The 15,383-nt window shown below is 41.2% G+C and overlaps 1 protein-coding gene across 4 annotated transcripts in view; it reads left to right on the top strand.

Moving 5' to 3' along the window:
* Window positions 1-15,383, top strand: part of TPK1 (thiamin pyrophosphokinase 1) — a 289,105-nt gene that overhangs the window by 102,334 nt on the left and 171,388 nt on the right. For 3 of the 4 annotated variants that reach the window (XM_005862817.2, XM_014536880.1, XM_014536882.1), the window contains one exon: window positions 1,658-1,727. The exons of the other annotated variant lie outside the window; for it this stretch is intronic. In XM_005862817.2, the coding sequence (XP_005862879.1) occupies window positions 1,658-1,727 (70 nt within the window). The remainder of the gene's footprint in view (window positions 1-1,657; window positions 1,728-15,383) is intronic. 4 annotated transcript variants of the gene reach the window in all.

Raw genomic sequence — 15,383 nt, 5'->3', positions numbered from 1 at the left:
AAGCCTCATGTTCGCTTCCAGCTGCCTGGCTGCCAGCCGCCATCTTGGCTGACAGTTAATTTGCATAAGGATATGCTGATTAGCCAATGGGAAGGGTAGCGGTCGTACGCCAATTACCATGTTTCTCTTTTATTAGTGTAGATAGATTAATGACTATATTCCCTATGCTGTACTTTATATCACTGTGACTGTTTTGTAACTACTACTTAATCCCTTTACCTTCTTCACTCAGCCTCTCAACCCCCTCTCCTCTGACAATGTCAGGGCTCTTATTTAGTGAATGCTTATTGTGTTCTTCCAGTATTCTGATGAGCATTGTATATATTCATTAATTGCTTAATAATCTATATAATCCCCATTTACAAACAAGAAAGCTGAAGCAAAAAAGGAATATATTTTGGCCACTTGACCTCTGTTTTGTTTCTGATACAGATGAAAGAAAATGGGTTAGTGGAAAATACATTTGGACTTTATTTCTGCCAATGTACTTAATTAGCTATCCTTTACACTAGCCTGCCTGTTATAAAACACCTGGAATATTATAAAGGTTTTTTTTAAATATATAGCTCAATTTGCCAAAAAGTAAGAGGATTTCATAAGTGCCACAGAATGAAGTAGCTCAGAATACTTGTTTCTTCTGAAGCTGCTGATGCCCAGGGTCTTTACTGAGCTGTGGGACTTAGAGACTTGTGTTTTAACAGCTATTGGGAACAGGAGGCAAGGCTGTGGTTGGTCTATTCAGAGTGAGGAATTAGAACCTAAGACATCTCTGCATTCACTCTCATCACCCTAAACCAGTAGGTAAAGGTATTAAAAAAAAAAAAAGAATGAAAGAGGAAATTGAGGCTAAGAGACCAAACATTTCTAGGAAAATTAGAAATCTGAGAAGTAACAACAAATCTAGGAGTCTATGAACTGAGAAAAATCTCAAGGAATATCCACAAGAAGCTTACAGCAATATCTAATATCTAATCCCAATATCAATATCTAATACCAATTCAGCAACATCAAATGCTAGAGTGACAGCAGGGAGCAGGCTTAAGGAGCAACCGATGAAAGCCCCAGTTGGAGAGATAGCCCGTCTTACTTGAATATCTTAGTTCCTCTTGAGTTTCAGTCAATTTTGCATCACCTTCACAATTTTCAGTTTTCACACATTGTCTAGGTTATTAGTGACTTAATATTTTTAAATAAACTTATGATGTTATGCTTATTCATTTTTAAAAGAAACCTTCTATATCACATGAAATTTGGAAACCCATAATACCTGTTGTAAAGGGAATGTATCTGTAAACATTAATTTAAAAAAGGAGCAAGAGTTATAACAGTTACCTGTTAGTGAGTATGAGGTCTGTCTTCTGCCATACAGCAGGAAAAACAAGCTTTAAGGGACATCACATCAGCAATAAGAGGAAATCGAAAAAGAAGCAGAAAGGAAATATACTATCTGCAGGGGATTCTGTCTTTCTGGGTGTGCCATGTGCAAATGTTTTGATAACAGCAGCATCACTAGCTGAGTGTGAAATGATCTGAGAAGGGAAGTATGACTGTATGTGTATGAGTGCCTGTTTTTCAGTGTTCAACCTTTGGAAGCTATTGCTCTAAGCTTCCTATATTGATATGCTCTCTCTTTTTTTTTTTTCCTTTCTATTTGAAGCTCTTCTAAGAGCCTGTGCTGATGGAGGTGCCAATCGCTTATATGATATCACTGACGGAGAGAGGGAACGGTAAGATTTCTTTAAGCCAATGTCTATGATACCATTAATTCTGATCTTTAGTTTGTTTATTCTCTTCTTAGTCAGTGGTGACTGTTACTCTTCTGTCAAAATTAACAGGAAACCATCTCAGTGAGAGAGAGAGCTGCTTAACCCTGTGGTGTCATTTCTTTGTTTTGAATGGTAGCTCTAGTAGAACTAGGCCAATCATATTCTTACTTAAAAACAAAACAAAACAAAAAAAACTCCCACCCATTCTACTACTTCTAAAGCCTCAGTGAGTAGCATTATCAAATATTGATATTTTCGAGGCCTTTGAACATTGACTAAATAAAACTTCTACTAGTAATTGGAGTTGTTATTCAGTTTAAATGAATAAAAAGGGATCTGTAAATGAAATGCATGTTCTATTGTAGAAGATGTTTATATTAGTGTTGAGTAAAGCTCAGTATAGTATACTCATAGTCACTTTTGAGTTATGCCCACACATATTTTAGAAGATGAATAATTTTGTAATGATTTGTTATATATGTTGTCTGGCTTTCCTGATCTTTGCATGGTGAGTTATTTTTAGAAAAAAAGAATACATTGATAAAAGCAAAATTCAAACCTAGCTCATCATCAACATGTTTATAGTTCAACCTCTTGGCAGACATAAGAATTTATAGTCGAGATATAAGTAGACTAGCTATGAAATTTAGTTTCACTTCTGTCATATATGTTATTAAATGTAGTGAAATGTTTATAGGTTGAAAAATCACCCCCTTGCAAAAACTAAAATGAAAATATTATGATTCAATATACTGTAGGTGTGAATTAAATATATGTATTTTGAAATGTTGTAAAATACATCTTTATAGCATCAAATTTTTTAGCTTCAGGTTTCTGAAATTGGAGGAAGGCCTGTTTCCTTTGAGATTGGGCATGCTAATGTCTAGGGACTGAGAGCTTAATCAAAGAATATAGCAATAACAGCCTAGAAAACGATTTAAACTTATAACATTTTGTGCTTCTTTATTTTAACTTATAGATTCCTCTGACTGTGTTCAGTAAGACCTGACATGGACAGTGTACAAAAAAACAACAACAACAAAAAAAAAACACTCAAGTGTGTGTTATAAAAAGTGCCTAGGCTAGTTCATTCAGGGAAAAGCATAATGCACATGAGTCCGAGATGATGGATTGGGTCATGTTTGTTTCTGCCTGTAGCCTCCTTGCTGGCAGGCAGTCTAGTACAGAATACTGTTTCTCTAATTGTAGGTGTAGCTCATGAACACAAAACACACACACACACACACACACACACACACACACACATGCAAGTTTGTCCAGGACGCTGTAACAGTTACAACCGGACAAATATGCATATTACCTCTTTATAGGCTGCGTGCGCAGATTGGGGGTGGGGACTGCTGCATGGTGAGGCAAGCCATGGATGGCACAGGCAATGAGCAAGCTCGCAGAGAGCAGGGCAGAGCAGGCCCTCAGAGAACAGGAAGCAGGGCCTGCCAGTCGCTGTGACAACAATCAGGTCCACAGAGAGCAGGGAGGAGCAGGCCGGCAGAGGGAGCGGGAGCTGAGAGGCAGGGAGGCATGCCCAGGCCGCCTGGAGACAATGCCCCAGCAGGCCTAGGAGTGGAAGCCAAGAGGCAGGGGGGCATGTCCAGGCCGCTGCCCCTGGGAGACAGCACCCCAGCAGACCCGCCTCTGCGCATGAGCTGCAGAGGAAACACCTTTTCTTACAGCTCATTGGCTAAGCTCCCTGTACGCCACTCTCAGTGTTCTTGATAACTTTGGTAATAATCCAAGAAGGTGATCTAGGGTTTTTCCACCTCACTCCTGGAGGAAAAAATGAAGGTTCGGTGCTGGAGGGACTAAGAAATGTCATATCCTGCCCTAGCCGGTTTGGCTCAGTGGATAGAGCCTTGGCCTGTGGACTGCAGGGTCTGGGGTTTGACTCTAATCAAGGGCATGTACCTAGGTTGCAGACTCCTCCCTGGCTGGGGCTCAGATCAGGGCTCATGCAGGAGGCAACCAATCGAAGTGCCCCTCTCACATTGATGTTTCTCTCTGTCTTTCCCTCTCTCTTCCACGTTCTCTAAAAATCAATGGAAAAATATCCTCAGGTGAGGATAAAAAAAAAAAGAAATGTCATATCCTATGAAAGAGACATCTTGAAAATGCCTAAAGAAAGTTGTCATTTTTTTGTGGTGAAGGGACTGGAGTCTGTGTTGATGAAAACACCTTGGCGGCCAGCAGTGGCAGCAGCAGCGGGGTGATGGGGGTGGTGCCTTCCCCTGATCAGCCTGCAGAGGGAGGCCAGACTGCGGTTTAGGCCCACTCCCCACTGTCAGTAGTACATCCCCTGAGGGCTCCCGGACTATGAGAGGGGGCAGGTTGGGCTGAGGGACACCCCCCACCCCCCACCACCCAGTGCACGAATTTCATGCACTGAGCCTCTAGTAATCATATAAACAAGAGTTGTGGAAGGATGCTATCTAGTGCTTCCCAACTCTTCCATCATCATAAGAACCATCTAGAATGCGTATGAAAAATGTACTTTTGTGCTGATTACTTTTATTGGACTGGGCTGAACACAATACTGTAATTCATATTTAAAAGCAAAACAGATGACTAGATTTGGGGAGTAAGTACCATTATTTGTGCCAAATTTCAAAATAATTTTCAATATTTCTTAACACATTTATAAGTAATCTTATGAAGGCTTCCAAAATTTATCTAACAACCATTTGTCCATATGTGAAGATGTTCAATAAGAAAATATACTTTTAGTTGATTTCCTAGTTGTAATAATATATTTGCCATGATTCCTACTCTAGTACTTGGGGACTTGGCTGGCCTGAGTAAGGGATGAATCTCTAACAGGGAGTTGAGTCAGTGAGGCTAAATGTAAGATGTGGGAATTAAATCTTTGCATTACATCTTACTAAATCCAAATGCTAACTTGTGAAACTAATTGGATACAGGTGACTAAACATGATTCCTATTAATTTTATTTTTAATAGAAAGGCTTCACAATGAAAAGGGAAGACAGTACAGTATTCATGAGTTTTAAAAAGCCAAGCATGGTTTGTGAACCATGGCTTCGCTGATTCTTATTGGTTTATTTATGTAGTGTCCATATCTACAATGTAATACTTATCACTATGCAATGAAACAGGAATGTCTCAAAAATCATCTCCAGTTGCAGACAGAGTGAGATATTTATGCATTTAGAATGAAAGGAGAGCTGTTGTAGACAGTTACAGAGGAGCAGGGTCTGTGGAGATAGAGTTGAGGCAAAGATCAGTGCAGCCTTAGCTCTGATTCTCCACTGAAGCATCCAGCCCTTCGTACCACTTTCATAAATGCCATCTCTTCGTTTCAACTCGGAAAATGGCCTCTCTCTATTTACCAAGTGCTTTTTTTTTTCTACATTAGGAAATCCTAAATGTTTTGTTCTTATTATGAGAATAATACATGATGATTTAAATCTATGTTAGTGAGTTGGGAGAAACAAAAAGAAGAAAATAAAAATTATGTGTTATTTCTTACTAAGTAACAGAGTTGCACTGAGTCTATTAGTTCTACCCTGAGGAAGAACAGAAATATGATTAATTTTTCTTACTAAAATGAATGTAAGCTCAATGAATGTAAATGCCCTCAGGCCTGGAAGGTTATCTGGGAATATTAGACACTCAATAAATATTTGTTAATAAGTGGATATTTGATTAGAGTTACTCTGTTCTCTCTTCCCATAAGGTGTTGAGTGACTTTGATTAATAACCCTCATGTTTTAGATAAGTAGATTATCTCTGCTCTGAGAGCTGATAGGTTATGATTTGGGTGTTTGTTCAGTCTGTACATCAAACAGGCAGGGTGAGGGACCAGTCAGGAAAACATAGAACGCACATCACCAATGACAGGTAGATCTTAGTTTTGGCTATGGACATGGGATTAAAGAGGAAGACATTGTAGGAAGACTCAGTCTTTATACTCTATTCTCCTACTCTTAATGGACTGTTTTCCTAACCTGAGCTGTCTGTCTTTAGAAATGTGGGGTAGTAAGGTGGGGTATAGATATGTTGGCCAATGCCCCCAATTCTACAGCTCTAATCTGATAGTGAGGGAAGTCTCATGTTTATATTCTGGTGATTAAAAAGTCCTGTGGTGGTCTCAGAACATCCTCCTCCTGCCTTCTCCCAAGTAGATAAAATCCATATTGGTGAGAACCAGGGTGGTAAAGCATGGCTCCATGATCAGGATAATCACAAGCTACAGAGATGGGGGAAAAATACCAGAGAAGCAGGGTAAGATTGCCTAGGAAAATTTTAGGGATCAGATTTTTGTTTTTGTTCATCCTCATCATCAACAGGCATTGGAGGTTTATTTAATTTTTCTAGTGATGATTTTATTGATACTATATTAGCTCAGGAAAGTGCAAGCTGTCCACACCAAAGACTATTGAAAGATTGTTATTTTTGTGTACCTGGTACATAATAATGATTCTGGCAGGGCGAAGTCCCCATCCCCTCCCCTTTTCAGCCTCCATTGCTCTCCTCTTCTGCCCCTTTTTCTTGGTTCTGCTCTAAGAGAACACTAAGAGAACAGTGTCTGCTCTAGTGACTTGCTAACCAGCGCCTGAATAAAGCAGCCTGTGGCAATATTACCAACCTTTTCCACCACAAGGAATGTGAAGAACAAACAAGCATATAAAGAAGTGTGTATTTTGATGTTACAGTTCAATGAGTTTTTGCGAAGGGGAACACCTGAATGTCATCAGTCCTGAGATCAGTCAGTAGAATGTTACCAGCATTGCAGGCCTCCCTCTTGCTTCTTGCCATTTATGTCTCCCCTGACATAATTAATGTGAGATTAATTTTGCCTATTTTTAGACTTTATAAAATATAATAATACTATAGGCCTGGTGCACGAATTCATGCACCAGTGGGATCCCTAGGCCTGGCCTGCAGGATCGGGCTGAAACCGGCTCTCCAACATCCCCTGAGGAGTCCTGGATTGTGAGAGGGCACAGGCCAGGCCGAGGGACTCCACCAGTGCACAATCAGGGCCGGGGAGGGACGTGGGAGATTGGCCAGCCAGGGAGGGACCGAGGGAAGGCTCCAGGGCATGTCTGGCCTGTCTCGCTCAGTCCTGATCGGCCAGACCTTAGCAGCAAGCTAACCTACCAGTTGGAGCATCTGCCCCCTGGTGGTCAATGCACACCATAGTGACTGGTCGACTATCTACCCCCTGGTGGTCAGTGCACGTCATAGCAAGCAGTTGAGTGGCCTTAGCATATCATTAACATATTATGCTTTGATTGGTTGAATGGACAACTGGACACTTAGCATATTAGGCTTTTATTATATAGGATATTGGATTTTTAGCATGGACCTCTTGAGGGGATATAGAATTTATAGGTCTCTGAACTTGAAAAAGGATTAAGAAAGATTGTTGTAGTTTCTATAGGAGAATTATGGTCACACTAGTGATGGTAAAAGGTGGAGGAAGTGATGGAGTCAAGAAGAAGAAGAGAGTAAGAGTTGTACAGAAGCAAATTTGAATCACAAAATCCAGAACACAACAAAAATAGTTTGGCTATGGGAGAAATCATTTTTATTGAATATTCTTTAAAAAAATAATACATTTAAAGCTAGGTAAACATTTGTAAACCCTATTCTATTAGATAGTTGAGGTAAAATGAACAAAAATTTTTTAAAAATATTAAAAAGAGCTTTGGAATGAGATAGGATCTCTTTAGAATAATTCAGTGGCAGAAATAAGATTGTAGCATTTAACTTGTGATTCATTCATTCATTAAAGCACTTATTGAATACCTTCTATAGTTAGACATTTTGATAGTTACTAGATAAAATACAGTTCCTGCCCTCAAGAAACTTGCAGTGTAACAAGAAGTAAAAGGAAATTAGTCTTCATTATGACAGATTAGAAAGCACATGAGAAAATTCTAGTTCATTGTGATAGGCTCTGTGACAAAGGGAGGCACTGCAAAAAAATCTAAACTAGTTACCTTGAGATTCAGGTTTTGGCTTTTCACTCATTTTCAGCCATGCTCAGTTTCCTCCCTGCCTTTTCCTGGACCCTTCTCCTCACTGCCTGTGCCAGGCCCTTCCCATGCTGATCTTCAGTTACTCACATTGGTACTGCCCATGATCCATTCCTGCGGTCTGCCATCCATTCAGTCAGTGCTTACAGACCCTGTGCTTCACTGACCCCCAGAAGGTTTCAGTAGCACATGCTGGCATTTCTTGTAGTACCCTCTCCATGAAGCCAAGCTTGGCTAAAGTTCTGTCTGCTCCCTGAGGGCCCCTCCCTGGCCAGCCGGGATGTGACGTCTCTTATCTATATAATAAAGTGGTAATACGTAAATTGTCCATTATGGCATCACAGTAATGACCGTTCGACAGGCTGCGTGTGCAGCAGGGGGACTTGCGTGCAGCTTGCTTCCCTGCCCCTGGTGCCAGGCCGGGGAAGTGAGGCTGTGTCCCCCACCTGGTGCCGGAGTCCTCTTTCTCCTGGGTGCACGCACCTGACAAACACCCCCACACACTCTGCCTGGGGTCATCACCAACCCCCCCCACCCCCCGCTGAGGTGGGGGGGGGCCTGAGGGGCCATATCCACATGGCAGAAGGCCAGTTCTCGGGCGCGGTCAACGGACACCTACCAGCGGGTGCAGGCGTCGGCGGTGATCCCTGGGAGGGGTCGCACACACAAATTGAGAGGGTGTCCACCCAACACGAAGGAAGGGCCCAGACGCGACAATAGAGAGTGGATGTCGAGGTAAGGCACCGGACCTGGACGAGCCACCAGGTAAACAACGCAGGGATCCCACCGCCACAGACACACAGGGCAGCCCCGCGACACCCAGGACACCAGTTGATCCTCCCAAGCACACAACCTTGAAGCCTCCTCCCGCCCTGCGGACCCAGCCCTGCCACTGTGGAGACCACAGGCGACCCTCACACCACAGGGAAGCCCCCCGTGGCGTTCTCCAGCCATCCATTCATCTGCCTGGTCTGACCTGTACAGGGGTTTGCATCCTGGGCCAAACACTCCCCCCGCTTTCCCCTCAGAGGACAAGCCAGGCCCTGACCTGCCTGCACAAGCACGTCCTTCACCTGCAAATTCGGGATGGGAGCGGAAGGAGGCACACCGAGGGATGGGAAATGCCTCTGCGCGTCCCCCCCACCCCCCCAACCGCCACTTCGGCTTGCAACAGGAGAAAAGCCTCGCGTGCGCATGAATGCACATGTGTGCACACGTAATACAGCGGTCCCTACAATGGACACCAGCCCCGGCCTGGCGAGACCCTCCCCTGACTTGGAGGGGGGTGGCGCGGGCCACGGTAGGCAAGACACAGCTGCATTGTCACTTGGCCCCTCAAAGCCAGTGCGAGAGGGGCCCGAGTACCCAAACAGAGTCAGCTACAGGTCCCAGAGAGGAAAGAAGTCAGTACTAAGGAGGAAAAGCATGGAATTTTTAATTAGCCTGTAAACAGTAAAAGAGTGAGGGAGGAGCAGGGGAAGAACTTTATAAAGGAGTCAGTAGACAGCAGAGTTAAAGAAGGAAAGAGTATGTATGGGTGAACTGTAGTAGCTATAATGAAAATCAAGTATAGTTGTGTATTGGGGACAGATTTTAAAAGTAGGAGTCAGAAAAGAAAAAAAGATAAATGATAGTGAATAATTAGCCAGGTAGATAGATATTAAAACAGTGGAAGTAAGTAGAGAAGAATGTATGGGAAAAGTAGAATGAGAGAGAAAGAGGGAGGAAAGAAAAGTTTTCAAGGGGAGCCCATAGAGCTTAATAGGAGAATAGGAAGAAGTGGGGGAGGGAGCAAAGCAGGTCCGAGGGAGGAAGTGAAGAAAAAAATTAAGATGGGAAGGAAGGAAAAGGGGAGGGAGGCAGGGGTAAAGATAAAGGAAAGAAGGAATGTGGGGAGGGAGGAAGGGTAGGAGAAAGATGGGAAGAAGGATGATGGAACAGAAGTAGGAAATAAGGAGGAAAGAAAAGTTTTAAATGATGAGTCAATAGGAAAAAGTGTTACATAAAGGAGAGAGAAAAATTGTGTGAGAGAGAGAAGCAATAAGTAAGTCAAATACAATTGTGTGTAAAGGGGATAAGATTTTTTTAAAAAGTTAATAGGGGCGACCAGGCTGGCAGGTGAGGGCAGTTAGGGCGATCAGGCTGGCAGGCAGAGTGGTTAGGGCAGGCAGGCAGGTGAGTGGTTAGGAGCCAGAGGTCCTGGATTCCGAGAGGGATGTCCAACTTCCAGTTTAGGGGATCGGGCCTAAATTGGCAGTTGGACATGCCCCGAGGGCTCCTGGATTGGAGAGGATGCAGGTCGGGCTGAGGGGTGTGTGTGTCCCCCCCCCCCTGTAATAATATTTGCAAATTGCAATGTTAGGTTCACATGTTACCTTGATTTAGAGCTGTGAAGACTTATATTCTTTAGTAGCTTGTAAATTTCTAGTGATCTATGGTTCCTTAACTTTGCATAACACTTTATAATTACTTACTTTTCTCATTTTATCTTGTGATTTACTTATGTGTAGATGTACTGATCTCTATGTGGTGAGCTCCTCCAAGGCAGCGATGATAATCTTTCTTACATGCCTCATAATATCTAGAACTCTAATGAGCATCCAAGAATTTATTGGATTAATGAGTTTTCATTGATGTTTTAGCAGAAATGTCGCAAAGACTGTTTTCTGTTTTTTTCCAGTGGTGGATTTCTAAGCTATGATATCAACTATCGGCAGTATCTTGATGTAGAGAAGAAAATTTTGATAATTATATATCTTATTAGCATGTATAAACCATAGCATCTTCTAAAAAGATTGCATATGTTTTGTCTGAAATCATGTATAGGAAAAGTTCCACTTTGTTTCTTAGAATGTCACTGCATTTTAATTTCTCCCTAAATGAGCCTCTTGTGAAACTAAGACCCTTGCCTTTGAATTCATTGGTATTTTGAGAGCAACGTGAATATCAGTGCTAAATGTTAGAGGTTTCTTTAAAAATTGTGATTCTGTGGGACTTAGAGACTCTAAGATATAGCTATCAATTTGGTATCATTAGTATGTAGGAATTTGAAATGGGGGTGAGTGCTGTTTTAGGTTAGTTTTCTCAGAGTGTTGATGGATGTAGCATTTTAAAAGTGAGGTCCTACAGAAGATTATTTTTATATAATTACTAGAGGCCTGGTGCATGAAATTCCACGGTGGTTGTGTGTGTGTGTGTGTGTGTGTGTGTCCCTTAGCCCAGCCTACACACTCTCCAATCTGGGACCCCTCGAGGGATGTCCGACTGCCCGTTTAGGCCCAGTGGGATTGGGCCTAAACGGCCAGTCAGACATCATCCCTCTCACAATCCAGGACTGCTGGCACCCAACCGCTCGCCTGCCTGCCTGCCTGATTGCCCACTAACCATCCCCTGCCGGCCCGATTGCCCCTAACTGCCCTCCCCTCAGGCCTGGTCACCCCTAACTGCCCTCCCCTGCAGGCCTGGTCGCCACCAACTGCCCTCCCCTGCCAGTCATCTTGTGGCGGCTATCTTGTGTCCACATGGGGGTGGCCATCTTTGACCACATGGGGGCAGCCATCTTGTGTGTTGGAGTGATGGTGAATTTGCATATTACCTCTTTATTAGATAGGATTATTTTAGTTAGCACCCAGCAAAATTTCCCTAAATTCATACAAATGACCATTCAGTTAAACACACATTAACAGTGGTGGGATGAGGAGGACCTGTGGTGCTTAAACAGAATGCAAGATTCATTCTTGATTTCTTATTCCTTTCCATTAATTTTCTCATAGGTTAAGATTTCACACTCTCTAGCTTTATATATTCTTGCAGCTTTCTCATCAATAGATCAATACCACTTTTCAGTGTGATCAAGTGAGAAGAGAAGATGCCTGTTGAAACTCTATCTGTAAAACCTACCATGTCCTCCTAAACCAGTTTCAAAATATAATTTAAATAACTGAATAATGTGAGAGGCTAGCTGTTAAAAATTAGCTTCCAGAGAGTTTATCAATATAATTAAAGTGGGCATCTGGTGGCAAGGATTTGATACCCCCTTGAAGAAATCAGTGACCTGTGTGTCAGTCTGCATATGAATAACTTTTAACAGTTTTGTTCTCTGTCCAGTAGCTTCCAGGTAGAATCAGGCAGTGAGAGGCATGCATGGACTCGCTAGTTAGGTCAGGATGCAAAATCTGATTTGGTGATTTTAGTAATTTCACATCCTTGGGCTGTGGTTTCTTCATATCTGACATTTCAAGGAGAGATCACTACCCAGTGGAGTATTCAGAGAAGTCTTACTGAGGAAACCTATTATTTGGGCTGGTTATAAAAGACTAGAGGCCCAGTGCACAAAATTTGTGCATGGGTAGGGTCCCTAGCGGCTGCCTGCTGCCGGCTGGGGCCCCCCTTCGTTCCATGCTGCCCCCCTGGTGGTCAGTGCACATCATAGCGAGTGATTGAACTCCCAGTTAGTGGAACTCCTGAGGGGACACTTTGCATATTAGGCTTTTATATGTATAGATTTGGAGAAGCTGGGAGGGTGGAGGGTGGCCTTTCAAAGCTGTGGCATGATGAATGATAGAATACTTGAATATGCATTTTCAAGCAATAGCTGAAAATATTCTTGTCCTAGTTTATATTCTGCTTGCAGTAACTGTACAACTTCTTAGAAGGGTTGCAAGCACTTTCCAAGTTGTAGGAATGGAGGAATGTAGTGTTTGGCTCCTCTGATTCTTTTTGGTTATTAATCAGCTGCTCAGATATAATGTCATACAATATAATGCATCCATTTTAAGCCTGCAATTCAATTGGTATACACTTGTATCCACCAGCACAGTCAAGGTTAAAATATATCCATCATCCCAGAAAGTTCCTTCCTGTCCCTTTTGTAGTTAGTCCCCAACTATCTGAAGACATTGGCGGTCGAACGACCCTTTCACAGGGGTCACCTGAGACCATCCTGTATATGAGATATTTACATTACGATTCATAACAGCAACATTACAGTTATGAAGTAGCAACGAAAATAATTTGATGGTTGGGTCACAACATGAGGAACTGTATTTAAAGGGCCAGAAGGTTGAGAACCACTGAATCTAGTGTCATCTAAATGGAGTCATACAGTTTGTTGTCTTCCATGTCTGACTTTTTTCACTTATTGGATGCTCTTGAGATTCATTCATGTTATTGTACTACGAGTTTGTTCTTTTTCAGTGCTGAGTGGTATCCATTATTTGGTATACAATAGTTTTGTTTGTTTATTCAATGCAGTTGATGGATGAGTCTAAAGAATTGCCCTTTTAATTGGAATATATTAATTTTTTCAGGTGCTTTTTGGAGAGAAATGTTAGTTCTTTTAGTTAGAACAAAAAAGAAAATTCAAAGTTTTCACTTGAGTCCTAGAGTTTATATAAATAGTAGTTGAGACATATATAAGGCCTGTATGTGCTGTTTCTTTATGAAAATTCTGCAAAAGCTTGCTTAATATTGTTAAGTTTTATGGAATAAGAAAATAAATATAAAACTTATGAAATAAGTTGGTGTTATGTATCTGAGCATACACTGTGATCTTGATGACTTCCAATATATGTGACGACTGATATCTACCCATGACTATAATTTTCTCAGTGATTAGATTTATTTTAACTAATGATCAAGCATTTAGTTGTGTAGTCAAAAAATGGACTTTCAGTATGCTTTACCATATATAGGGCTGGGAAAATGTAGGTTTACTGTGTCGTTGCGACATTCTTTTGTGTTAATAAAGTTAATGTAATAATCATATCTATAACTGTAAACCTACTTTTGCCCACCCTGTACAGGAAGGAAACAAGTGCACACTTTGCTTAAGGAAAACCAAAAGTGTTTGCTTAGCTTGACTTTTATAAGCCTACCCTTAAGCAATATTTAGCCACTTGCTTTAGCCAGTTTCTATTAAAAAGTATTTATGCAATCAAATTACAAAAGTCTGTAAGCAGGTCAACTTTATTGGGTCTTTAAATCAAAATGATGGAAGATAAAAATGATTAGCCCATTTAAAAGAAAATTTATACTAGGAGTCTTGGTATTAAATAACTCTACACAACAAACCATGAGGATCTATTTATCTTGGATTATTGATTGGATTAGTTAAGTGACATATTTCAGTCTGTTGGTTATCAAATGCTATAAATCGGAGATCTCAAAGTTATCCATGCATAGCTCTGAATCATTTCAGGTTATTGGAGGGGGAAAATATATATGCAAAGTTCTATGTTGGTCAGATCACGCATGAAGTCAAATAAATTTTCAGTGTGAGATCATTTTAAGCAGCTGCAGGAAGTCAGTTTACAACTGAACTTAAACAGAGGCATTGTTCTTTACGGCCAGCCTATTTCATAATGTATGTCTCTGACAAAACCCCTTTCCTTCCCTGCAGATGGGATCTTCAGGAGTAAATTTCCTTCAGAAGATTTTTAAGTGATACTTGGGTCATCTGTCCAAAATTTTGAATAACACATGGCTCCTTTAATTTTACTTATTTTTTAAAAAGTTGAATTGTTGTAGCACTCATTAATATGCTTTAAAGGCTATGTTTTTTGTCACATTTCTTGTCTTATCTTCAGTATATTATTTGATTGCTATGTTAAAAAATATTGAGAGCAATCACATAATACTGTGTGTGTATCTATTTATATAAAAAACCTGGGTGTAACGCTTCACGTCCGAAGCTCGACCAACTGGAAGTCAGTCAGTCCTGTAGGGGTCATCTTTGAAACGGCTGCGCCCTTCCTGAGCTGTTTCCCGCAAGGGCAAGGTTTCAGGCAGGAACCGGCCCTTGGAGGGTGAACACACTGAGTCCTGGGTCGCCTTGCCAAGGGCTGCGCCTTCCCCGAGCTGTTTCTCAGGTGGGCGATGTTTGAGGCAGGAACTGGCCCTCGGAGCATGGAGGCATATCTTTATAAAGTTTTAATACATTATATTAGAGGTCGTGGAGGTACTGTTTTACCACAGCTTCTACAGGAATTGCTGCAAATTTACTTCTCGGTGGAAGGACCTTTCATTCCCAATATAAATTACCCATTCCATTAAATGAAACTTTAATTTCTAGACTCGATATAAACAGTGAAGTTGCTAAAATTATTAAAAAGGCCCAACATCTCATTATTGATGAGTGCACCATGGCATCCAGTCATGCTATAAATGCCATAGACAGATTACTAAGAGAAATTATGAATTTGAATGTTGTATTTGGTGGGAAAGTTCTCCTTCTTGGAGGGGATTTTCGACAATTTCTCAGTATTGTACCGCGTGCTATGTGATCAGCCATAGTACAAACAAGTTTAAAGTACTGTAATGTTTGGGGATGTTTCAGAAAGTTGTCTCTTACAACAAATAAGAGATCAGAGGATTCTGCTTATAGTGAGTGGTTAGTAAAACTTGGAGATGGCAAACTTGATAGCAGTTTTCATTTAGGAATGGATATTATTGAAATCCCCTGTGAAATGATTTATAATGGATCTATTATTGAAGCTACCTTTGGAAATACTATACCTATAGATAATATTAAAAATATATCTAAACATGCAATTCTTTGTCCAAAAATAAGCACGTTCAAAAATTAAATGAAGAAATTT

The sequence above is a fragment of the Myotis brandtii genome, unplaced genomic scaffold, assembly GCF_000412655.1.
Source record: "Myotis brandtii unplaced genomic scaffold, ASM41265v1 scaffold168, whole genome shotgun sequence".
NCBI lineage: Eukaryota > Metazoa > Chordata > Mammalia > Chiroptera > Vespertilionidae > Myotis > Myotis brandtii.
This window is presented reverse-complemented; position numbering and strand designations above follow the sequence as displayed.